The 24,756-nt window shown below is 50.2% G+C and overlaps 2 protein-coding genes across 18 annotated transcripts in view; both read left to right on the top strand.

Moving 5' to 3' along the window:
* The window catches only part of LOC149324560 (uncharacterized), a 109,856-nt gene that overhangs the window by 10,874 nt on the left and 74,226 nt on the right, over positions 1-24,756 (top strand). For 15 of the 17 annotated variants that reach the window (XM_089565334.1, XM_089565333.1, XM_089565332.1 and 12 more), the window contains one exon: positions 8,472-8,671. The gene's annotated coding sequence lies outside the window, so the exon portion shown is untranslated. Of the gene's footprint in view, positions 1-1,641; positions 2,252-8,471; positions 8,672-11,183; positions 11,324-24,756 lie in introns of those variants that run through there. The other 2 variants (XM_089565325.1, XM_089565326.1) reach the window with 2 other exon arrangements.
* Positions 11,317-14,219, top strand: LOC149324561 (uncharacterized). The gene is made up of 2 exons (XM_089565314.1): positions 11,317-12,611; positions 14,090-14,219. The coding sequence occupies exons 1-2, from the start codon at positions 11,436-11,438 to the stop codon at positions 14,102-14,104; spliced, it is 1,191 nt and encodes a 396-aa protein (XP_089421440.1). The 5' UTR covers positions 11,317-11,435; the 3' UTR covers positions 14,105-14,219.

Here is a 24,756-nt window from a genome sequence, read left to right as displayed (position 1 = left end):
ACCACACGCACACATATACAGGATCTCGCACGGCCTCAAGAGGGTCGCCGGAAAATTCGGCGTTGACGTCATTTTTTCTCCACTTTGCAAGTTGTCGCGTTTGTGCAATTTGGCGAGAAAAGATAAGCAAAAGAAGGTTGAGTGTGGCATTAACCACAGGAATAAGTTCGTCCAGTGTACATGCAATGTAATTTACCAGATTCCCCTGAGTTGTGGTAGGTTCTACATAGGGCAAACTGGCCGCTGCATCAACATTAGATTATTAGAGCACGCAAATTCTTTAGAAGATTCAAGGGGGCAGCATCTGCCTAAGCATTGTCACACTTGCAAGCATGATGACAGAGATTGTAATCCGCTTTTCGATAGGACTAAGATTATCGGACGCTCGAGGGATAAGAAAGAACGAGAAATTATCGAGGCCTTGGAAATCGCGAGGTTAGGGCCTGATAAGTGAATTAGCGATACTTCAGTACACCTGTACCGCAAGGAGTTCGAGTTCCTTGATTCCACGAGATGAGTGTCGCTTCTGTTTTTTGTTTTTGTGGTTGGTGCGCATGCGCTTTGCTGCTGAAGGAAAGAGGAGTAGGTGGAATAAATCAGTTGTCAGTCTGCGTTTGTCCCGCGTGGTTCTCTTTCTCTTGTCCCGTCCTTTTGCGCAGTTGCTTTTGTTCTCATAATGTCGTACCAACTAGCCCCTCACCGCACTCTTCTAAATACAGAAGGATGGCAAAAGGCCCGACTCCTAGGCGAAAGCGAGCAGCGAGTCTGTGAACGCCCTTGCTGAGTTACACAGTCAGTCTGGTGGCCGAATCCAGGTCTTGTACGTCGGAACAAGAGAACAGTCGAGGTGGCACTTCTTCATTGCTTCACGTTTAAACCATTGCAGCCATGTTTGGTCAATTCGCGACATACTCCATGTAGTCGTCACTATATGAAATTTGTATAGTATGTTTCATCTCAAAATGTTCTCCCCGCCAAGCTCTTTCCAGTCAAAACCTTTGGCGTCACTGTGAGTAAAGTGCGAAAAAGAATTTCTGCGCTAATGTGTGACTTCAAACCCGAGTTCAGCAATCCTTCCGCAAAAATGAAACCTTTGTTGGAGAAATAACTATTGTCGTTTGCGCTTCTGTATGGTTCAATGCCTTCAACTTGCCCTTTCACTGAGCGTCAACTAGTGTCTTTAAATAGAGCATAGGATAATTGCTGCTTAATGTGGACATTCTGACAGTTACTGAAAAGCTAAGACGCGAGAAGCAAGCTGGGACAAAAGTATTCAGAGTGATTTGTAACTGCTGACAGCACTATAAAGAAAATGATTGTATGTAAGCTTTCTTAGGCATGGGCGCCAACGTGTCCTATTACATTACAAAAGCAGAAAGAGTTCACTTTGAATCATAAGACTCTATAAATTTCGTCAAAAGAGCATCATATCGAAACATGGCATTATCAAGTGTCCTTTACTGACTGTCAAAAAAAAACCTTGGAACTCTCCCGGTATGACTTTATCGCACCAAGCAAACCACGAGATGCAAACGCAACGATGTGACGACTTCTTCCTTCTTTTTCGCAAACAGAAGAAAAGTCATTTGTACCCGGTGTACTTTCTCCCGCTTCATAGTGATGAACTCACTTCACACTCTTCCTCTTGTAGAATGGCCAGCCTCGCCACGAGGTCGATTCTTTGGCACTGTATGTCGGCTTACTTGTCCTGAATTTGGCAAGCAGTGTTCGTGTTGAGCCAGAAGCCCGAGACACGCGAAGCATACTGGGACGAAAATTTTTATAGCGGATTATTAGCTGCTCAGGGCAGTATTGAGAACACGACTGTATCAATTGCCATAAGCATGGGTAACAGTGTCCCATAAACCTTCATTCTTTTGTCTGAAGAGCATAATATCGAGACATGGCTTTTCAAGTGTTTTTTCCGAGCAGCGAAAAAATCTCGTGCCCTCACGGTTTACTGGGGCGCACAAAGCAAACCACAGGGCGCAAACGGAATGATACGACGACTTCTTACCTCTTTTTCAAAAACACAAGTCAAATCATTTGAACCCGGTGTACTTTTTCTTGCCTCATTGTGATGACTACCCTTCACAATCTTCGTCATGCAGAATGGCCGGCCTCGCCACGATCCTCGATGGAAAATTGACTGGAATTCCAGTGGCTCCTCTGCACTGCGCCTCTAGCTGCAGCAGCGACGGGAGCCATAGTGGAGACAGCGTCACAGCCTTCGTCCTACAAAAAAGGCCCCGTGAGCGAGCGATTTCTGGCTATCCTGTTTCCAGATTGGTTGGCATGTCCTACGGGTGTGTTGACTGGACGTCACAGCGGCCGTCATTTTGTTGCCTGTGGAGAATTTCGAAAGGCTTCGGGCGTGTCTAATTTTATCACGGTCTCCTGCTCCGGCCTGCACTGCTGAAACTATGCGCTGGACACCAAAACGGTGCCCCTGACGTCATGTGATTACCCGCTCAACGTGGTCACAACAGCAGGCGATTTTACCAAGCGCGTTTTCATTCCGCCAATATAGCATCCTGTAAAGCAACCTCTGCGATTATTGCACTGCAAAATGTGGTGAAGTGAAGGCTATAAACCAGCCCTCCGAATCGAACGGCCAGTTCTATTGGAATCCACCCTAACATTACAGCTCAACCAAGTGTCAGCAACTCTGTGAATGTATCCAAGTTGATCATGAGCAGATGTAATGCATGGTAGCTATCTCCTGATTTAATAAAGAAGACAACCTATGACAGGCTCTTCGATGAGCTACAAAATGGCTTCTGATTGTCCGTCAGAACTAAAAAGTGCGAATTTCATACCAGTAAAGATCGTCTGCGGGCGTACAGAGTACTTTTACATGCGCGCCGAGTCCTTTCACATGACAGACGGGTGATCCTGTAGCTCTCAGACGCTACATTCTTTAGCACTGTAAAAATAAAACTCCTCCACGGTTTCTACGCATGCGGAACACATAATTTTTTACAGTAGTTTTCTGTGCGCTTTTAACTTCGTTGGTTTTAGAAGACTACATGACGTCACTTGCGCACAGCGCCTTCCTGGCATTTACTTCCAAGGGATATCCCTATAAAAACTTGAGAGGACATGCGGTCAGGAAATGCGAAGAAACTCTTGCGGATATCCTTTAGATATCCTTTTCGCCACGGTTTATGTATTTCCTACTCAGTTTTATTTAATAATGCTTCTGGAATTTTTCGCTCACGGCCAGCGCCGCCACCGACGACACCGACTTTTCTGCAACACGGGGTCAACGCTGCCGTGTTAAAATCTGCATAGTATTCCCGCTGTCAACGCGAGCGTGTAAAAAAGTCATATCCGAAACAGATATCAGGCTACAGAAACGCTTCAAGCCAAAGCCACACAACCCAATCAAATTGAGCATACATCTACAGAACGAAGAATTTCTAAGAGCTTCTATACTCCAAATCTAAGGCCCTCTTTTCGAAGCCAGTCTCTGTTGCACGTTGAGCAATATTGTTTCATTAATTTGTGAATCTTTGATGAAACAAACCAGAAACGAAAATGGGTGGAACACATTGCAAATAACTTTCATTAGTACACACTCACCTATTTTTGTCGCAAACATTCCGCAGATATAATGAGAAGTGAGCCGCCACGGTGGATCAGTAGTTATGGCACTCAGCTGCTGACCCGAAAGACGCAAATTCGATCTTGGCTGCGGCAGTCGACTTTCGTTGTAGGTGAAATTGTAGAGGCCCATGTAGTGTGCGATGTCAGTGCGCATTAAAGAACCCCATGTGGTCGAAATTTCCGGAGCCCTTCACTGCGGCGTCCTTCATAGTCTGAGTCGCCTTGGGACTCTAAACCCCCATAAACTTTAACGGTAATGAGATGTGATTCGAGGAATCGCCCGTAATATCAGCAAAACCGGTTATCCAACGACTACCATGTCAAGACACCTCTATTGAAAGAATATACAAGCCAAGTTAGTGTCTGTAATATCGCTGAAACGATATATACACAGGGTAACATATCAGGACTTGCGGCAGACATATCCAGCGGGTACACGGAGGATTTAGGATATATTTCTATGATTCGAATATATTCCTGTTGTCTGGTGTTCTCACTGCGCCGGTTAAAGAACATAGAAATCAAGAACTGGATTAATTCAGTCGAAAATGAGTGGACTATGGAACTACATAGAAAATAGGAAACCCAAAGCAGAAAGGACTCGTCGTATTATAACTGGCTCCGCTACTTGAAGTTAGATCTGGGTGTCTTTGAACTTATATATGATGTGTGTGGTAAATGTGAGAAAAAATCAGACAGACAGAGAAAATCAGACACTCTAAGGTGGCCATGTCCAATCTGGTTGTCGTTGCAGGCGCACACTCTCGACGACCCACTATGGATTAGAGACAACTAATATTTCATTAAGTCTGCAGTAGAAGTCAGCAAATATCAACTGGAAGATGTGTGGCTCAAAAGAAGGAGAGTGGTGACATAAGGTTACGAGTTGAAGGTTAACAAATTGGCGGGGGCTTAGCTTTGGTTAAGCCTGGTAGGTTATGAAAGCAAAAGCGCACCACCTCCAACTGAAGGAACGCAGTGCGCTGCGTCTGCAGGTCACGCGTGGCTACCGGCCGCCTCAGCGCGACGACTGAAAGCGTCTTGGAACGCAGTGCGCCGCGTCTACAGGTCACGCGTGGCTACCGGCCGCCGCTGCGCGACGACTCAAAGCGTCTTCGATAATTTTTTTATATTTTGTTTTTGATGATGTTGCAACTGAGAGAAAGAAAACAATCTACAGCTGGCATGACGTCACAGCGGCACTAGCGCCACACGTGCGCAGCGCGGCAAACACGCACTGTAGCTGCAGGCGAGCTCTCTGAAGGAGCGAGATCATCACGCATAATCTACCGCTCGTGTGACGTCACAGCGGCAGTAGCGCCACAGGTGCGCGGAGCGGCGTAACTCCAGCCGGGATATCTGAAGGAGCGAGTTGGTCGCCCATATTCACTCCGCTAAAGGTAAAACGTAACTGCGGCCGGGTCACGCGAAGGCTTGAAAGTGCGAGTAGTATTGCTTTCGCAATAAAAGTTGAGCAGATAGAAACATAGCAAATTTATAGACAACGCGATCAATTTTGATATGTTGCTCAAAAAAATTATAAATTACCCCATTTCAAAGAGGGCGCGACTGTTATCCATCCATCGAGAGTATTGATGCGGCACCTTCTGCTAGGCCAGACTCCTTTCCTCTTCTCTCTCCTCCTAACGCGTTTGAACAAGAACTTCGGAGGTCTCACGTTGTGATCCCAACAGCGGCATGTCATTGTCTTGTATATTTAATCAATTGTCTTTAAGTGAGAAAACAAGTATTATTCCAATTGATCAGCAGCACAAATCAAAAACATTCCAATGCGCTCCTTAGTTTCAGTGACTGATGGTTTCCTTCGTGTATGTCATAACGAGCCCTCTTGCCATATCCCTTGTCTGGTGAGCACCACACAGGGGTGATCTATCTTGACCATGTTTATATCCACTTTCTTGCAGAATCTTCTTTAAGAGCAAATCATAGTACACTTATTTGGGACGCATCTAAATGCGTACCGTTCAGTTCATGCGCAGCTGTTGCCAGCACGGAGTGACGGTGATCACTATATTGGTCTCCATCTTGCAGACCAGCCAGCGTCGCCTCGGTTCCGGAAGGGGGCAACATGCCGCTAATGAGTCGTCTGCAATGCCAGCGTCGCGTTTCTAACTGGTTGCTACACTTCTAACAGCGTCACTGTCATCATCCTACTACAGGAGGAGGATGAGTGATTGCTGATCTATGAGATGGGATTGGCATATTCGAGAACCAGAATGTACAGCGGAGACCCGTATATGGGAGGCCAGGGGCGAGCATTTCAGATATGGATGTTTAGGCTCTTGTCCTATGGTGCTTGAGGTTGCTTATCGGTAAACGTGGCTTTATTAGGCTGGTTTGGCCTCATATAAAGCAGCGTCTTGTATCACTAGCTTTGCTGCAAAAGGCAGCGCAGAGCCCGCGCTTTGATTCGCCACTTTTGAAGCATTGTATGGAACAAGAGTTCTTAGCCCCATTACCCTCAGCTTACCATTGAAATAGGTCAGTTAGGTCGGCAATTTTCGGCTGGAAGCGTCTTAATTCCTTTTCTGTATGTACAGGTAGAAGCAAATAAAAGAAGCACAGTTGTTCTTTCATAAAAATTCATGGGTTTAGGGAGTAAGCGCTCATTACAATCCGCCCAAGCCCAGCAATACAGCTGTGGAAAAGAGCTATAGAAATTCCACAGAAATACTATTGTTGAAGAAAAATTCGCCTTAGTCCGGGGCCCGGATTCAGTGAACCAAAGCGAATTTTATTTTCAACTACGAAGTTTCTGGGAATTCCGTGCAGCTTTGCAGTGGAACGCACATTCACATGTGCAAATGCAAAGAACTAAGCTTTGTGAAGCGCAAGCCACGCGGCATTCATAGTGAACGAGCTTGCCTACTGCGTAGTCGTTAGGCACACAGGCGTCTGTAAACAGCGAGATTAGCAGCAATGCGACAACATTCGTGGAAAGGTGCCGCTTTTACATCCCATCACAACGCTCAGAAAAAAACACAGGATGACGACGCATTACCACAACTTCATCATGAGTGTTCTATAGCACTGGTGATAAACGGTAGAACATAAGCGATCGAACATAAACAAATATGATTCTGGTCAATGCGCGCATCCAAGCTACATCCAAACATGCACCTTGAATTGGAATGTGCTCTTAGTTTTTTTTTTGCTTTTTTTTTTTGCCGACCGTAATTTACCACTTTCTTCGAACATTACGAGGCTCCCTAAGATTTCTTCGCTTTATGACAGGTTGCAGGCAAACTTTTCGTGAATCTCTTAACCATTTAGTAAAATATGGTGAGTGAACAAATATAAATGATCTGCTCAATATATACTAGGGCCGCTGTCGATCAAAACCACACGGCAAGGACACCACAAGGACATCACGAGGACATCGCAAGGACTAAATTTGAAACCACATGAAGCCAACACTTATTGAAGCCTGCTGCTTGTCCATTGTTACATGCCATTACGGCGCCTGGAACATACTTTTAGGCTACCACCTCAGCACGGTCTTCCACACGCCTTTAAGGAAGGGTGGTGCTGTAGGCGAGAAAGTTTACAAACTACGCAAAATTTGCTGGCCACTTTCATGTGCCATTATTTCTAGTTTACAAACCGTCGTTTTAAAGCGAAAGCTCTAGTGTACCATTTTCTACCATGTTTTCCTGCTTCATCGCTTTGACCTTCGGCGACCTTCAGTCACTCCAGAGATGCGCCGAAACGGATGAACTGCGGGCGCTTCCAAAGCAAGCGAAAAGTGCATAACTGGTCCTCCTGGGACAGAGAACACCTCAGTCACGCCTTAAGCTATTTGACAGTAGTGACAGACGTGCGCTACCTATGTTAGCATTCACACCGTTGTTGCAGAAACGGGGTGCTAGGTGAACCGCTAAATCCGCCCGTGTGCTATGCCATATCTGTGCTCCTTAAAGGTGCAAGATGGTCAAAATTGTTCCGCAGTCCCACCTCTTTCATCCTTTTTCCTTTCACTACTTTACTCCTTCCCATACGGCGTGGGTTCCAGTGTCCACAGAGATATGTTAGACCATCCTTTCCTTCTTGAAAGCAAACTTTCAATTTTCATTTCTATAGGGCTTCGGTGTTCATTGTGTTCATAGGCGCTGGCGTTGAAAATCTTGTAGACTCCCATTATTCCAGTGAAAGGAAGTGCGCATAACTGGCTCCCTGGGTAAGCAGACGCTTCAATCGCACTTTGAGGCACGTGGTGGTGGTGAGAAAGAGATGTGGTTTGCATGCGTTAGTAATGACAACATTGAGGCAAACACGCTGCACTACAGCATTAAGGCGCAGAATTCTTTGGGGTGGCACTGCAGCAATAGGTCACAGCGTTCATTGGGTCAGCAACTCTGGAATTTCGCCTCTATCGAAATTTGATCCCGGCTGCTGCAGTTGAATTTCGATGTATACGAAATTCTAGAGGCCCGTGTACTGTACGATGAACCCGTGAAGAACCCCACGTGAAGCACGTGAAGAACCCCAGGTGGTCGAAATTATCCGGAGCCCTTCACTACGGCATCCTTCATAGCCTGCGTTGCTTTGGGACGATCAGCCACCGTGAAGCAAACCATAACTCTTGCCATCAACCGTTCATTTAGCTACCACTTTCCAGGATAGCTGGGCCCTTTAGTACTACAATGCCCTTTACTAGGCTGGCTTAGATGAGGTATGGGCAAGCACCGGGGACATCCAATACATTGAATTGTGCAAGCATCTTTTTTAAATTCACATGCAGCTCTAATACGCCATTGGTTCCTCAAGCGCGAGAGCGCGGCGGCTTTTCGAGAAGCATTGATTATTCGCGATGCCATGAACACCCAACCATCTTTCTGCAGATGACAGGGACAAATATGAGAAGCATGTCCCCGCATCAGTCCGGAGCAGGATCGGCATGCAGCCAGAGCGACGGAAGAAATGTGACCCGTCACGTGCGTAGTGAGGCATCACGTTCCGTCTTCATGACCTTGGCTGCCGTGAAGACCCCACGTGGTGGCCGCATTCGAGTGGAAGCTTCTGCTCCGACTCGACACCCAAGGTACGCATGCATGTCAACTTCTTACTGAGGCAATGTATAATTCGTCCTACACATAGTCGAAGCCAGTATGAGGCTGAGTATATTGGCACGCATTGTGGGAACGGATTTGTGTCGCTCTCTTGATTCGTAACCTTTTATTCGCTACCGCGCGCCTGCCTTGTCTGGATGGAGTGCAAATCGACTTACGCATTATTGGTGAAATATTCAAGGCATATTCGAGAGCCCCAGGAAGTGGCAGGGCCCGAGGTGCGACAAACCGCGACGTAAATACACTGTGCAGCTTGGGGAAATGAAAGTTGTACAAACTTCTTTTGAATTAGTTTCCGGGGCACAAATTCCAGGCAAAAAAGAAGGTACCCGAAAGCAAGGTATCTTCACAGGGTGTGTAGTTATTGCTAGAAAGTAAATTTTCAGGCATCAGGATATTTTGCCTGTCAACTTGCGAGTGGATATTCTGAATTTCATTGATCCCAGAAACATGCGAATATTTCTGTGCGGAGCGCTTGCAGTACCGTATTTTCCTGTGTACAAGACGCACCCTTGTATAAGACGCACCCGCCATATATGCAGGCTGTCATTGAAAAAATTGGTATATAAGACGCACCCGTTTATAAGACGAACCCCAATTTACCCAGTTAGGCTAGTGAGGCTTAATTAAACATGCTTATGCGACCATCGCAAAATGCACCGTACGTGTGAGAAGTTCTTAAGCAACGCTAAGTGATCGAAAAAGTCAACACTCACACCATACCAGGCCACGTTTTAGCACAAAAGAAAAAAAAGCGAAAGAACTCTGTTTATGTCCATAACAATTTTTTTTTTACATAAAACCTTCAAAATCTTCATCTTCGGATGCGCTATTGAAAAGGCAACACGTCTGAAGCATTCTCTTCGCACTTCGTACTTGCAAATGCTGACTAAAAAAAAAATATCGGCTTCTCTTGGCTTGTCTTGACAATGGCGAGAAGGGCGACTGTCGCCATCCTTTGGCATTTCACATTACCTTTGCTTGGGGCCTCCGAAACGGCCGCGTGTTTAAAGGGGCCCAGAAACACAATCTTAGTTAACTGTTTTGCCTGTTGATTGCATACCGTGAGTTATAATGGTGCTATTAGCGTCGGTAATACCGCGTACATTCCATTTTTTAATATTTTAATGTCCTCCCAAAAACAACTTCATGGCTCTGATGGTGTCGCCACACAGTGGCGGGTTTTTAGCAGCGGATATGACATCACCTGGCGCGAGCTTGATGACCGGACAAACAGTAAATATACTGCAAATTGTGTGAATAAATAGAGACACATTTTGTCACCTGTCTGAGTTTTATATTATATCAACAAAAACAATTTGTTTCTCTTAGATAAAAGCCCTGCAAAACAAGTAAAATAAATATACACCACCAGGGGCGCTGTGGCATGGAAACAACGCTGCCAGTCTCACAGAGAACAGGCAACCATGGAGTGCAAACTTCCGCGACGTGCTCTGGCTGGCTGTTTTAATTGGTTGCGCCAGGTGCCGTCATTGGGAGAGCGAAATAGGAGTGTGAAGCCCCGCCAAAATCGAGTTGAGGGCAGCGTTTTGTTTGCTTGTATTTTGAAATTTCTTCACTGAATAACTCCCGTTCCTGTGCATCGATTCCTGTAATTCTTCTTAAGTCAGCATCTGTGTGACATAAAGAACCCACCTGAAGTATAGCCGGTATTCCCCCAGGCAGTGTTTCGCAGCCCCTTTAAGATCCCGGAAGTGGTCAACCCCGCCGTTTCATGATAAAGTTCACCTCAAAAAGTTGCGCACGGTGGTCTCCGTATTGAAGTATTAACCATGTTACAACCGCGTTATGGGTACTAATATTTTTTCGGTGAAAAAAGCTTGAACATGAACCTGAGTAATTTCTGAACTGACAAAAAAAATCGGAAAATTCGCATATAAGACGCACCATTCTATAGGACGCACCAGCAAGATTTTTGAAAAAAAAAAACCGCGTCTTATACACCGGAAAATACGGGAATTTCTTCGCGATTTGAATGTGAAACTTGACCTTAATTCTGGTTCATTCCACAGTTGTACGAAACGCTTTCTCTGTAATGAGCCCAGGAATGCCGCTGACGCAGAAAGAAATATTTAATGCTACAACAATAACGCCAGCTAGCAACAAAATACGCAAAGGAATCGAGGCCTTCCGACTTCCCAGCAATATTACAAACGAATTTTCGCCCAAGCTAAAGCTGGGCAAATACTCTAAGCCCGGGCGCGATGAGCCCGAAGGAATTGTTTCCACCAAGAGACATCATCCCGCTGGCGGAGAGCGGAGCACTGCGCTGACGGTACAGCACGCGACAGGTCACCGAACATGGCAGATATCCCGAGCCTGCGCATGCAGCAGTCAAGCCGTCCGCCTCATTACGACACCGACGCCCTTCACGCCACGCCGTGGCGTCTTCTGGTTGTTACGCTGCCGCCCTCCTCGTGTTGCGCCGGCATTGCCTCCCTTGGGTGGGGGTGGACACCTGAACCGGCGTTTGCCAGGCGTGCGGCGCTTCGGCTCCGTCATTTTTTGGCAGGAGCCACGGCTCAAGTCATCGGACCACATCAATTTTGCTGCCTTTGGAGTTGGCAAGTTCATCGGCATCTGTGGACACCAATTTCATCTAGGTGGGCCGACTTTTACAAATTTTAGAGCGGGTTTTCCTTCCCGCCTCCGGCGCCGCCGCTAAGCCTAACAGCTGCGCCGGCGTTCGGCTGCAAGGGAGCCGCTTTCGGCAAGATGGCAGAAACGCTTCTGCAACGCGGCTATGACCCGGACGCCATGTCTTGGTCGACCGTTCCCGTCACTGTGGAACCCAAATCGGCGCCCGCGGACCCGATCCGCAATGAAAATCTTCTGCGTCAGCTTGAGCGCCGCTCCAGACGAGAGACCAAGGTAGCGGCGAACGCCGCGCCAACCACCGATAAGGCTGCTGCTACCCGCCAAGCTGGCCGCAAACCTGTGACCAAATGGAGGCCCAAGCCTCTACCAAAATTCACCCAAGACGACTTTGTCATCGTCATCAAGCCCCGGAAATCATTGGTCATCCGGGACGCCTTTCAGTACGGCGAACTCGGTGCAGCGTTCGGCGCTTTCCTCGGGGCGCCTAACGCGGCCGAGTTGAGTCTCCTCCTATGCAAGGAGCAAAATTTGATCCTAGCTACCACCCGGAATGCCCACGTCGCAGACCGTCTGCTAGGCGAGTTTTCCATCAAATCGACCAAAGGAGATGTGCCTCTCGCCGGCCATCTGAAAGAACATGAAGAGGATGTCTGCTATGGGGTCATTACGGTGGCCAACCAAGAGACGTCTGAGTCTCTCCAACCTTGCGTACAGTGGAGGAGCGGCACTTTACTGGATATCCGCAAGTTCGGCTCGTCAAATAAGGCCAGGCTCACCTTAGCCGGTACGGTGAGGCCTCGATACGTGCACTACAACTCCGAGATTGTCACAGTGCAGCCATATTTGCGCACTATTCCGGCCTGCAGCTTGTGTGGAACTGTCGGCCATCGGGTGGACTCTTGCCCCAACCCAACCCAAGACAAGTATGGCCTGTGTGGACAGCAGACACCCATAAAAGGGGGGGTGCGGACTCCTCACGAGTGTCAGCCAAAATGTGCGGTTTGTGGTGGTGGCCATGCCACGAACTCGCGGGACTGCACTGCAAAATATCGCCATACCAAGCCAGCCGTCCCTAAGGGCGGGAAATCCAGCGGGACGGGCAGGCAGCCACGTCACCCAAGCAGCATCGGCAGCGATGCTTCAAAACGGCAGACGCCTACCAGCGGGAAGGACGCCAAAAGCTGTCAAGTGCCACCACCGCCCCCACACGGCGGCCAGGAGAAGCAAGCCCGCTCCCAAAACAACAATGGCGCGACCGGCTCCTGGGCCAACGCCGTCAAAAATGGCAAACAGGTGAGCGGTTAAGGCAGGGTTGCCTCCTCCTCCCACCTCCTCTCACCTCCCCCTTGCTAGGCGGCTGACGCTGGGCTCCACAACTAGGGAGCCTACATGTCGCTTGGCTTAGGGTGGTGACATCTCTCCCAGTGTTGCCGAAAACGGCCGCTAAACATGACGGGCAGCCATGTTGGTCCCCTTGAAGAGAGCATCCCCGGCTTTCAGTGGCGTGGTCGCTGGGGCGATCTACAACATTAGTTTATATTCTAGTTTATCGGCGTCTCTTTCGAAGCTAGTACCAACAGATGACGCCGTTCCGACGACATAGAGCAGTTCTCAGCGACGGTGCATTACACTGCGCGCGTCATCACGCCAAAAGGCAGCGCTTATCAATTACGTAAAAAGGGTTCCTCGTCACGATGAGCACTAACCGAGCTTAGGTGTTGGGCGTTCAGAATTCAATGTTATAACGGTAATCAAAAGATTCCGCAGGCCCACTTTTTAATGCTTATTAATTACTTGGTTCATGCGCGGCCTGCACAGAATGTGGCCGTAGTGGCTGTGTAGCTTATGTCAGGCATAATCACCGCAAGTTTTCTATCGTTGGATAGCTTATGTCCAGTATAATTGCACCGGACTAATTGTAGGTCTCCACTAATTACCGGTAATTAGTTAATTGTAATGTAATTGAAATTTACGCTACATCACTAAGTCGTATATCGCTGGATAGCTTATGTTGAGTACAATTGCACTGAACTAATCTTAATGCACCGGACTAATTCTAGGTCTCAATTAATTACCGGTAATTAGTTAATTGTCATGTAATTTGTGCCAGCCAACGTTTTCTTCGGTTGGGGTCAGCAGGGAAACGAAACATCCGTGTGCCGTTCCTGCAGTGGTTCGAGCACTGCGGAACGCAACACCCGGGCATTGCTGCTGCGTAAGCTTTCTGGCGCACTTCGTGCAACAACCGACAACTTATGACTGTCCCACTCGACGATGAACGGCGATGAAGACGCAACTGCTGCAGCAGCTAATGCGCGCCTATGTACGGCGGGGAACAAGATGGCGCGGCGTCTTCCCGTAACCATGACAACGCGCGCGCTGGCAACATGGGTCTTAGCGGGAGGCGGCATCTGCTGTGTCAAAGGAAGTCACCACCCTAAGCCGGGAGGGGGCGCGACATGTAGGCTCCCTATCGACAACATTGTAGCTTCTTTCCGGGCACAAAACGAGATGCTACTTGCCAAAATTGAAGCTTTAGAGGCTAAAACAACTCCACCTCCTTCTAGTAACTCCGACACGGACGCTATGGAGAGTGAGACGGCGGCGACGCCGGCTCTGGAACCTTCCCTTGCCGAACTCGAAACCCGTCTTAATGCCAAATTTGACACCCTCTTGGAGACAGCGATGGAACGCCTCATCGCTAGAGTCATGGAGGCTATCCCCTCTATGATCGCTCAACACATCGCGACTAACACCCGCCTTTCTCGCAGAGCCGGTCCTCTTAAGGACGTATCTGGTCGGCCCTCCAGATTGTCCCGCCGAGTAAATGACCTTGATGCTGACGAAGACAGCTGCCCCCCTCTAGGTGCTGAGCTTCAGCCCCTGGTATTGTTGAGACGCGGGCTCTCAGTTGCCGTCGGGACGCGGGTCCGCTGTCGCCGACCAGCCGGAGCAATGAAGAGACGGGGGGGTTAAGGAGCAGCGTGAAAAAAAAGGTATATGTATTTACATATTTACAAGTAGCGAGAAGCACGATACATGGCACGATGTATCTCAACAGGAAAAAGACACAGACACATGAGACGGGAGCCCTTAAATAGAGTCGGCACAGACTCCCGCCCCTTTTCGTCCAATCAGGAGCGTCCTGTTGGTTGATTGCCCGGCAAGGCTTGAACGCCAACCCCGGTAGCGTTCCGGTAGCTGTCCGGCGCGAACGCACAACGCGCTCCACGATGACGACGTGCGGGCTCGGAGAGACGCATGCTTCGACGCCGTTCTTGGGGAGCGTCTCTGTAGCTCACCGGCCGAACGCGCAACACTGGGAGCGTTCCGGTGTTAGAAATTCACGTTCACAACAGCTCGCCCCCGCCCGGAAAATCGTGCACGAAGGGAAGAGGTCCGCAGCCACTTCGCGAAGTGCCGAGGTCGGGGCTTAGTCTTTGTCCGCCGGCTGTCATCTGCTCGCCAACCGGTCTCTTCAGGTCTGGAAGGGAGGTGGTCTGGACCGGACACAACAGCAGCGAGCAAATGCCCTTCCATCTCCCCAGGGATCTGCCAGGCTTCTATCTTACCAACAATTTCGCTGACAGGCGACAGGTTCAATCGCGAGTGCACTGTCGCATCACAGACTTCTTCGCGAGTAGAAAAAAAGAAGACTACAAAACAGAAAAAAAAAATTAACAGCCCATCCAAATCCCTTCTATTCCTTTCCCTTTTTAGAAGCATCGGCTTAAGCCATCTGCGTTGGCGTTTGCCTTTCCTTTTTTGTACTGAACCTCGAAGCTGAATTGCTGCAGAGCAAGGCTCCAGCGCAGGAGGCGACCATTTTTGCCCGACATGCGTTCTAGCCAGGTTAGAGGACAGTGGTCAGTTTGTACGATGAACTTCGTACGAGACACGTAGCAGGCAAGTTTTCTATCGCCCACGCCAGGCACGCGCATTCCTTTTCAGAAGCGCTGTATGCTTCTTCCCTGGCAGTGAGCTTCCTGCTTACATAAAGAATTGGGTGTTCATTCCCTTATCATCTGTCTGGCAAAGCACAGCACCCATTCTTCTGTTGCTCTCGTCACACTGGATTATGAACTGTTTTGTATAATCTGTTTTGTATAACAGGGAATCCTTCATCAGGGCTTCCTTTAGAGTGAGAAAGGACTAAACCTCAAACTGACAATGTACAGAAGTATATATGCGAGATCCAATCCGTTTGAAAACCATGCTTAGACTCAAGGAAGGTACTCGCTTCTATTCTTCAGTCGCGCCCTGCTCGGTCGCTGACCGACAGTAGCTTTAGCAGGCGGTACACGACAAAAACCGAAGTTCTTAAGTGGGCGCTGACCCCTGCGAGCTCCAGACGCCACACGACAATGATTCGTTCCGCCCTCGGCCGCGCGTCTCCAACGCCTGAGCAGCACATAAAAAGTTAAATGCGAGAGGGAGAGGATGATCGAATATGAAAAAAATGCCTGGGTGCCTTCCTTTCTCAGTTCCTGAACACCCTTCCTTTCCTTTTTTTCCCAGGATTCTTTCACGCGGTAGCAGTGCGCTCTGCTTTGTGGCTCACCGCGCGTTTCACTCCTCGTGCAAAAACTTCTGCAGTGTCGCCACAATGGGGCAGGCGGCATTCGCTTTCTTTGAACCCATGTAGTCAGTTTGGTCTGCGTGCGGTGCCTATCGCATCTGGAGTGCCGTGGTGAAAGTCTTGCACGATTACAATGTTGACGTGCCTTCACCCTTATGACGTTTTTGGCCCGTCCTTTGTCCTTTCTCTGTGGACTACCACTTGGCTTGGCTCTCCTTGCACGCAGCCGCTTTTCGGAAACTGCCCTAGCAGTTCTTTCTTGCACACCTCCATTTCTCATGGTGCCCTCACCCTTCACATCTGCTTTTTGACTCAGCACCGAGCCACCTTTCCCATTTGGATTTGAACTATCGGCTCGCGCTTTCGATGAGTCACGGCACGTCGTAACCTCAAATTGTTCCGACTGCACTTTACTTTTCGCTGAGTCTAGCAACCTGCTCTCCTGAGGATTGCTATCCGACCCCATGACACTAACTACCTGGCCCGCAACTCTATCTAAACCACTCCCTTTGGGTAACGCTGCGTTCTGGCCTGGCGTTTCAGCGACGCCCTCAGGTGACTCACAGTCACTCTGATTACAGCAAAGCGCCTCCAATAATTGGCTACTGTTGCTCACCAGCCGCATCGAAGGAGCGTCTCCTTTGAATCCTTCACTGCGCTGGCCTGTGAGCTCACTACTCTCTTCCTGAGAGATAACAACTGACTCACTGTTAAAAGCAGCATCTGCTTCTGGGTTTAAACCTTCCCTGCCGTTACTTCCCTGAGCAACGGTTGTGTCCTCAGCTGACCAAGCGGGGTTCCTAGGCTGGTCGCTGACACACAGATGGGAGCGCTGCCCCCTTTTATCACTTCGGACTTTAGCGTCCGCATCTCCTTTTGGACGGTCGTCCCCTTTTACTGCTCCGGCATTCTTAAAAACTGGCTTCGCGCCTGTTTCGTCTGCTCTATGCCTAGCGGGGTACCGTTGCTTGTACCTGTTGCTTGTACCACGACTTTCAAGCAACACGCGGCGTGACGCATACTCTTCCGCGAGTTCAGCAGCCTTCTCAACAGTGTTTACCTCGGCCCTGTCGAGAATCCACCAACGCATTCGATCCGGAATTGTGTCATAAAACTGCTCTAGACACATGCATTCCATGATCTTCCCTGCGTCCGCGTGAACGCCTGCGCTCTTTAACCATTCCACTAAGTTTGTTTTCAAGTTATAACCAAACTCGAGGTAATATTCTTCTTTAGACTTAGTGGCGTTTCTGAAACGCTGTCGAAAAGCCTCGGCAGACAGGCGGTACTTCTTTAGGAGGCTTGCCTTCACGGTCTCATAGTCCTCCGATTCTTCCGCACTCAGTCTCCCGATCGCGTCCGCTACCTTACACGGCAACAGGCTCAATAGTTGCTGTGGCCACCCATCTTTCCCAAGATTGTTTTTTTGGCATGTCCTTTCAAAGTTCACCAAAAAAATACCAATGTCCTCGCCTAGCTGGAAGGGTTGCATGAAATCTTTAATTTTGATTGTTTCCCTTCCTCCTGGGCCGGGGGATGGTGGCTGAGCGACGCCGGCTTCGGCTCTTTTCGACTCCGCGTCCAGTTTCTTTAGGTCAATTTCCTGCTGTCGGCGTGCTAACTCGAGCTCCTTCTCTCGAACCTGAAGCTCTCGATCGCGTTGCTTCTGTTCTAGCTCGCGCTGTTCTTTCTCAGCCGCTTCCCTTTCCTTGATCAATTCCCATGTCTCGATAAGCTCTTCATCGTCCGCTCCGCAAGAAATTATTGCCTCTATGATTTGCGGTTTCCGCATGGCCTTCCCACGCTCAACCCCTAATTCTTTGCTGATCAAAATTAGATCCGGCTTTTGCAAAGATTTCAGGTCCATGATGCGCTCAGACACTCGACCGATCCCCTATCTCTTCTTAGCAATGCGTACAACAATCAGTACTCACAACACTGCCAAAGAAAGCCTGCCAGCATTGACGCTAAATTCAAAAGCCTGGCAAAATACCTCAGGGAAGAAAGGTCGGACACTCACAGAGCCACGATCATGGGGTCCACCAACGTGGGAGCTCTTGCAACTGCGAACTCTGCTAGGCGATGCGAAGAGCTGACTTCGATCCCACCGCTGCCACCAGTTGTTGAGACGCGGGCTCTCAGTTGCCGTCGGGACGCGGGTCCGCTGTCGCCGACCATCCGGAGCAATGAAGAGACGAGGGGGTTAAGGAGCAGCGTGAAAAAAAAGGTATATGTATTTACATATTTACAAGTAGCGAGAAGCACGATACATGGCACGATGTATCTCAACAGGAAAAAGACACAGACACATGAGACGGGAGCCCTTAAATAGAGTCGGCACAGACTCCCGCCCCTTTTCGTCCAATCAGGTGCGTCCTGTTGGTTGATTGCCCGGCAAGGCTTGAACGCCAACCCCGGTAGCGTTCCGGTAGCTGTCCGGCCCGAACGCACAACGCGCTCCACGATGACGACGTGCGGGCTCGGAGAGACGCATGCTTCGACGCCGTTCTTGGGGAGCGTCTCTGTAGCTCACCGGCCGAACGCGCAACACTGGGAGCGTTCCGGTGTTAGAAATTCACGTTCACAACAGTATCTGGCTCGGGGGCAGCCTCACTTCCACCTCTCACCTCTAAATCTGAGCATGGCGGGACACACCCGGTGTAGGCGCTCCCCCCTTTACAAATCGGCTTCCCCCATTACGATTACTCACTGGAACTGTCGGGGGCTCCGGTCCCGTTCCAAGCGGGCCGACCTCCGACTTTTCCTCTCAACCTTTCAGCATTTGCCAGCCGTGGTTGCCCTCCAAGAGCCAGGGAAAGGCGCCGCACTAACAAATTATAGGACGTTCCAGCAGGACCCCTTGTCTTGTCTATTAGTCCATAGAAATTATACAGCCAACCAGGTCGACTTAGACATGCAACTTTAATACTCCTATGTAATGGTGACCCTCCTCCCACTCCGCAAGCAGAACCCACCGCTACACATACTCAATGTATACTGCAATCCGAAATTGCCGAATGTATCATTCGCGGACCTCTTTAGCCGCGCGCTGAGAGTTGCGGGTCGGGACCCCCTCCTGATTGTGGGCGATTTCAACGCTCCCGCTCGGATGTGGGGTTACTGCCGTGAAGAGAAGCGAGGACGCAAGTTGGCGGAGCTTGCGTCAGCGCTGGGCCTCACTCATCACACTGACCCAGTCCACCCAACTCGTATCGGCAACTCCGTGACTAGGGATACCTGTCCGGGCTTGACCTTCACCCGCAACATTCAGTATGCAGACTGGGTCAACACCGAGGAAACCCTCAGCAGCGACCACTGCCCCCTGAACACTACGATTAGGACACATCCTTTCGCACGACCAACAACGCAATCCGACTCCTAGATTGGACCAAGTTCACGCAAAATTATAACACTACCACACCCATACATGAGCAAGGCTACCAGTCTTGGTCACAACATTTAGTATCTGGCCTTCGCTCCTCCGAAACTCAAATTCAACTCTCAGAGGCGGTCTCGGATGTGGACAACCACCTGCTCCACCTCTGGGAGGCCCGGCATTGCCTCGTCCGTCGGTGGCGCCGGCAAAAGCACAGCCGAAGCTCGCATCGCCGAGCTCACTCAACGAGCGGCTGAGTATGCGGCCCAACTCGCCGACTGCAACTGGGTGGCCCGATGCAATACGGCCGCGCGGCAAATGTCAAGCCGGAACACGTGGCCGCTCATTCGCGCCCTAATTGACCCAACGCAAACACGCACGGAAACTCAAAAACACCTCCAAAGAGCAATACACAGCTTTCAGGGCAACACAACTCAATTGGCGCACAAGCTCCAGGACCAGTACTTGTGCACCACCCAGGACACCCGCGGGCCGGCGTACTCTTATGCAGGTTCTGAGAACGTTGAGCTGGATCAACCATTCCAGCTCCACGACCTGAGGGCAGCCCTGGCAAAAATGAAACGCGGCACTGCTCCGGGTCGGGACAAAATTACAGTCAAAATGTTAGCCAACCTCCCCGACCCGGCATACCTGTCTTTATTGAATTACATTAACTCAATCTGGCTTGGGGAAGTGCCACTCCCCATCCACTGGAAGACCGCCCTGGTCACCTTCATTCCTAAAGCTGGCAAGACCATCAGCACGGACAACCTCCGCCCCATCTCTCTGACTTCCTGTGTGGGCAAACTCATGGAGACGATGGTACGTGACAGGTTGTCCGAGTTCATGGAATCCAAACACGTTTTCGCAGACACCATGTTCGGGTTTCGCCCACACAGATCTGCACAGGATGTTCTGCTACAACTAAATCGGGATGTCCTCGACCCCGTCGAATGCCCTCACAATGACAAGGTCGTACTCGCCTTAGATTTGAAGGGTGCATTAGACAACGTTACCCACGAGATCATTCTCACCCACCTCTCTCAAACTAACTGCGGTAGAAACGCCTTTCAATACATTCGGCAATTTTTAACCGACAGACAATCTTACATTCGAATCCAGGATAAAGAACATGGCCCTTTTCATTTAGGAACCAGGGGTACAGCCCAGGGCGCGGTGCTCTCTCCCCTATTGTTCAATTTGGCTATGATGCGCCTACCGGCCCAGCTGGGCGCTGTCGCCGGTGTGCAGCATGCGCTGTACGCCGATGACATCACCCTGTGTGCCACACAGGGTTCCCTTGGAGATATTGAGGCCAACCTGCAGGAGGCGGCGACCATAGTGGACCGTTATGCTCGCCGCTGCGGCCTCCAATGCTCCACCGAAAAGTCCGAATTTGTGCACATACGCCCCTCACCAAAGTGCACAGCCAAAATTTCATTGTCTCTCGAGACAGGTCCAATTCCTAAAAATATCGAAGTCCGGGTATTGGGGCTCTTCATACATCAAAACAGACGGTCAGAAACAACATTGGCCAAACTTCGTCAGGTGGGGGACCAGGTAGGCCGCTTGGTCCGCCGGGTTTCTAACAAGCGCGGGGGGTTACGATGTAAGGACGCCTTGCGGCTGGCGCATGCATTTGTAACCAGTCGAATTCTATATTCGACTCCATACCTCCACCTGCGGAACCAAGACGACGATTCACTCGAAGTCATCCTCCGCAAAATTATTAAGCGGGCTCTAGGCCTCCCCGTGACCACCTCCAACAAGCGCCTCCAGGGGCTAGGCATGGTGAACACATTTCGGGAGCTTCGGGAAGCCCACTTGACCAACCAATACACACGTCTCTCAAAGACATCGTCGGGTCGCCGCCTCCTTGCCCGACTGCACATCCAACACACCGCTCTTATGGAAGAGCGCGTACGTATTCCATCCCAGTGGAGATGCGCCCTCCACGTGCGCCCTCTTCCCGCGAACATGAACTGTGAAGACCATAATGGCCGGCGCCTGGCACGGGCGGAAGCCCTGGCCCGCCACTATGGATCGAAACCCGGCGTATTCTACGTGGATGTCTCCGGCCCCCACCATGGGGGATGGTACACGGCCGCAGTCGTCCATCAATCCAAAACAGTGAACGGCCTTACTTTCCGAGCCCGTGACATAACACACGTGGAGGAGGTCGCCATTGAGTTGGCTGCATCTGATTCTAATTTAAAAACAATTATTTCCGACTCGCGAGGGGCATGTCGGAACGTCGAGCAGGGCTGGGTACCATACCTAGCCTACCGCATTCTCCAAAACAGCGTCTACACCGGGGACCCCGCGCACCGGCGTATCGTTTGGGCTCCTGCTCACATGGGCCTTCAGGGAAATGAGGCAGCTGACGCCGCCGCCCGCGCGCTCTCTCACCGGACATTCCCCTCCGACCCCGACGATCAGGACCTCGAATTCACTCCCGCTTACTCCTTTAAAGACATTGTTTTACTATATCAATCTGGCCACGGTCTTTATCCCCGCCCGTGTAAAGGTCTCTCAAAGGCGGAGGAGCGGCTTCTGCTTCGCCTGTATACCAATACTTTGCTGTGCCCGGCAGCTCTCAAACACTTCGACCCTTCTTTCTCGGGAAGCTGTCCGCACTGTGCGGAGAAGTCTTCGGACATTTACCACATGGTGTGGGCCTGCCCCTCCAACCCTGCTATCCCCCCTCACGCCAACCCAACCCGGGAGGACTGGGAGGCGACCCTGCTCGGCTGCTCTGACCTGGAGGCCCAACGGGCCTTGGTCGCGCGAGCCCGGGCGGCGGCCGACGCCACTGGGGTCCCGAACTAGGGACCTCCACCTAGTACTTGTAAGCGCTGGCCCCCTCTGGGTCAGCTCATGCAATACCTCCAGTAGTGCATGTGTAAATAAATGTTTTCCACCACCACTCCCTTGTTCCGAAAAACTAGAGAAGAATCATCGCGGGCAAGGAAACCGAAGGGGTCTGGTGGGGTAGAGTCCCCGAAACGTGGAAAAATATTGCTTTAAGTAGCCAACTATCATTCACAAGATTGGCTGGGCCAAGTATGAGAACCGTGTCCCCACATCCAAACGGCGCTGCCTTCAGAGGAGGAACCTAGCTAAGGGAAGTCGACCTATGCCGACACGTGCGTGGTCTGGCAGCTGACTTTAGCTTGTGGGTTTCTAAGTGGACACAGGCCACCACCCACCGCGGGTTCGAGCTTCGCGCGAGCCAAGGGCCCCGATCAGCCGTCACCACACACACACTGGGACACCGATGCAGTGCACTCAACCTCCGCTGGGAGGAGAGCGATTCGCCGCAAAGAAATAAGCCTCCAAGTTCACAAAGGAGACGTTTATTCACGTCGTCCTTCAGCAGGCACACACGCACTCAATAGTCACCCCGTCCCGGGGGCGCGCGAGGAGCAAGGCTCCGCTGCGCGCACGAAGCGACTCGAGCAATGTGCGCCGCTAGCACGCCGCTGCAGGAGAATGTCCCCGCGGCAGTGCTGTGATCTCTCTCTCGTGTCGACCGTTGGGCCGGTTGCGAGAGAGAGTGGGCATTCAACGCAAGGTACGCCTGTCGGAGGTCGCTGGACCCCGCTGGACAGGCTCGAGCCGCTGCAGGTCAGAGGACACGTGCGGGCGAGCTCGAGTAAGCACTGGTCCGAACGGCAAAGGCCGGCACGGACAAACAGTAACGTACGCACCTTACGCTGTCTCGGAGGGATCTCTCTCTCCGGGCCCCGCTCGGACGGTCGCGCGGTACGCGGCCGCCCAAACGGGTCGCGAATTCCCGCCAAAAGGCGCCAATGGCAAAGGCCCTTGGGGAGCTGGGGCGGAGCTGTGGCTAAATGACAGTGATTAGTCACCCAGCCGCCTCTCCACCGCCTGAGGCGGGAGCAAGGGAAAGAGGAGAAACAACGCGGGAGGCCGGCACAGCCGCGCAAAGGCGACGGCGGAAAGCCAGGATTCCCACAAGCTTCGTGCCCCTCACTGCCGTGAAGGCCCCACGTGATGGCCGCCGGTGAGCGTAGAAGTTGCCGCTCGGACTCGACACAATCCACGCACATGTATTTACTTATAGCCCAGCCGGTTCCCTAAGTATGAGAGATAGTGTATAGCGTCATTGTATAGCGGCACCTTACGTTGCTGACGTTTCAATACTGCTACTGCCACTTGTTTTTTTTTTAAATGGAGAGCAATTCTTGCCTGATATTTTTGTTCTTTACGATATCTGTGAGAAACGCTTAGGATCAACGTGTATTTTTCTGTAGAATGCATTGCAGTTTTAGCGGATGTGTCCTGGTGCTCATTTACAGTGAACGTGCTTCTTCTTTGAGCGGGCAAAAATGCATGTAGAATTTATGTCAGCCATTGTTATCAAATATTTCTTAGTCTTACGGCAACTGGGGTACGGCCTACACTCCCATGATTTTGGGTCCGGTCACTCTTGGTCGAATAGCAGCCGTCTAGTACCGGCCCCTTCGGAAAGCATTGAGTAAAGAGGGCGGAGGGCTTTGAGTGACGGGAGCCTTTTGTTCCCTCATAGCCTCCGACTTTTCCTGGCAACAATGAGCGAGCCAGGAAAACGAGGCCCTCGACCAGTTTAAAAACCAGGCACAAGCTAGAGCTGAGACAAATCGTGCAGGGACGATTTTACGCATCTAGGTGGGTCTCGAACTTGAACAGATTGTTTCTCTGAAAAAATCTTCAGCAAATTATTTTTTTCTGCAGTTTAGTCATCGGTATAATTTGTGCACTTCCGCAAGGTAACCACTCAGTATACACTTTACTTGAAAAATCTTGTGAGAGAAACGTCAAGGCACTATAGTTACAGGCTGATTTCCACGATAGAATTTAAGGATTTAACTGTTTTCTTGGATCAGAAATTGTATGTGCAAATCTGCTCTTGTCATTGTTGTAAGGCAGAAGTTTTAAACTGGACGGAGCATATCTGAATTTACATTTGAGAAAACAATAGTCTAAGAAAGCTGATAAGAAAATGCTTAAAATATGCGCAATCCATATAAGATGGATGCTAAAACTGATACCAAAATATTTGCAAACTTCAAGGGTAAGGCATTTGAACTTGCATACGGCTGCCTTAAAGACGTTCATTTGTGGACAGCTACAGCTTCTGGACAGCACTTGTTTTGCGGGTGAACATCAGCCCTCCAGCCTAACCCCACAACCGGGAAGGCGACGTGGGGTGGCTATAGCTGCCCATGGCAGATCAACATGTAATTCGCAATAACTGGATTTCAACATACCCACACGGTGCATTTCGACCGCGAAAGCTTTGTTTCTTTTCGTGACAGCTGCTCTACTGTTCGAGCGCGGAAAATCTCAACTCGAATGAATGCCCTTCTAATTTATTCCAGTGCATTGCCAACACATCTCAATATTGCAATCCATCTGGTTGCCGACAGAGATTAGCAGAGAGACCGCTGTGAGTTACTTTTTACTTGAAGTAAAGAGTG

This window comes from Amblyomma mixtum, unplaced genomic scaffold, assembly GCF_055824585.1.
Source record: "Amblyomma mixtum isolate Tamu unplaced genomic scaffold, ASM5582458v1 scaffold_23, whole genome shotgun sequence".
Taxonomy (NCBI): Eukaryota; Metazoa; Arthropoda; class Arachnida; order Ixodida; family Ixodidae; genus Amblyomma; species Amblyomma mixtum.
The sequence above is the reverse complement of the archived record's forward strand: the minus strand, read 5'-3'. Positions and strand labels throughout refer to the sequence as shown.

Bases quoted from the DNA above. Each gene is read 5' to 3' on its own strand.
- LOC149324561 (XM_089565314.1), top strand. From the start codon at position 11,436: ATGGCAGAAACGCTTCTGCAACGCGGCTATGACCCGGACGCCATGTCT.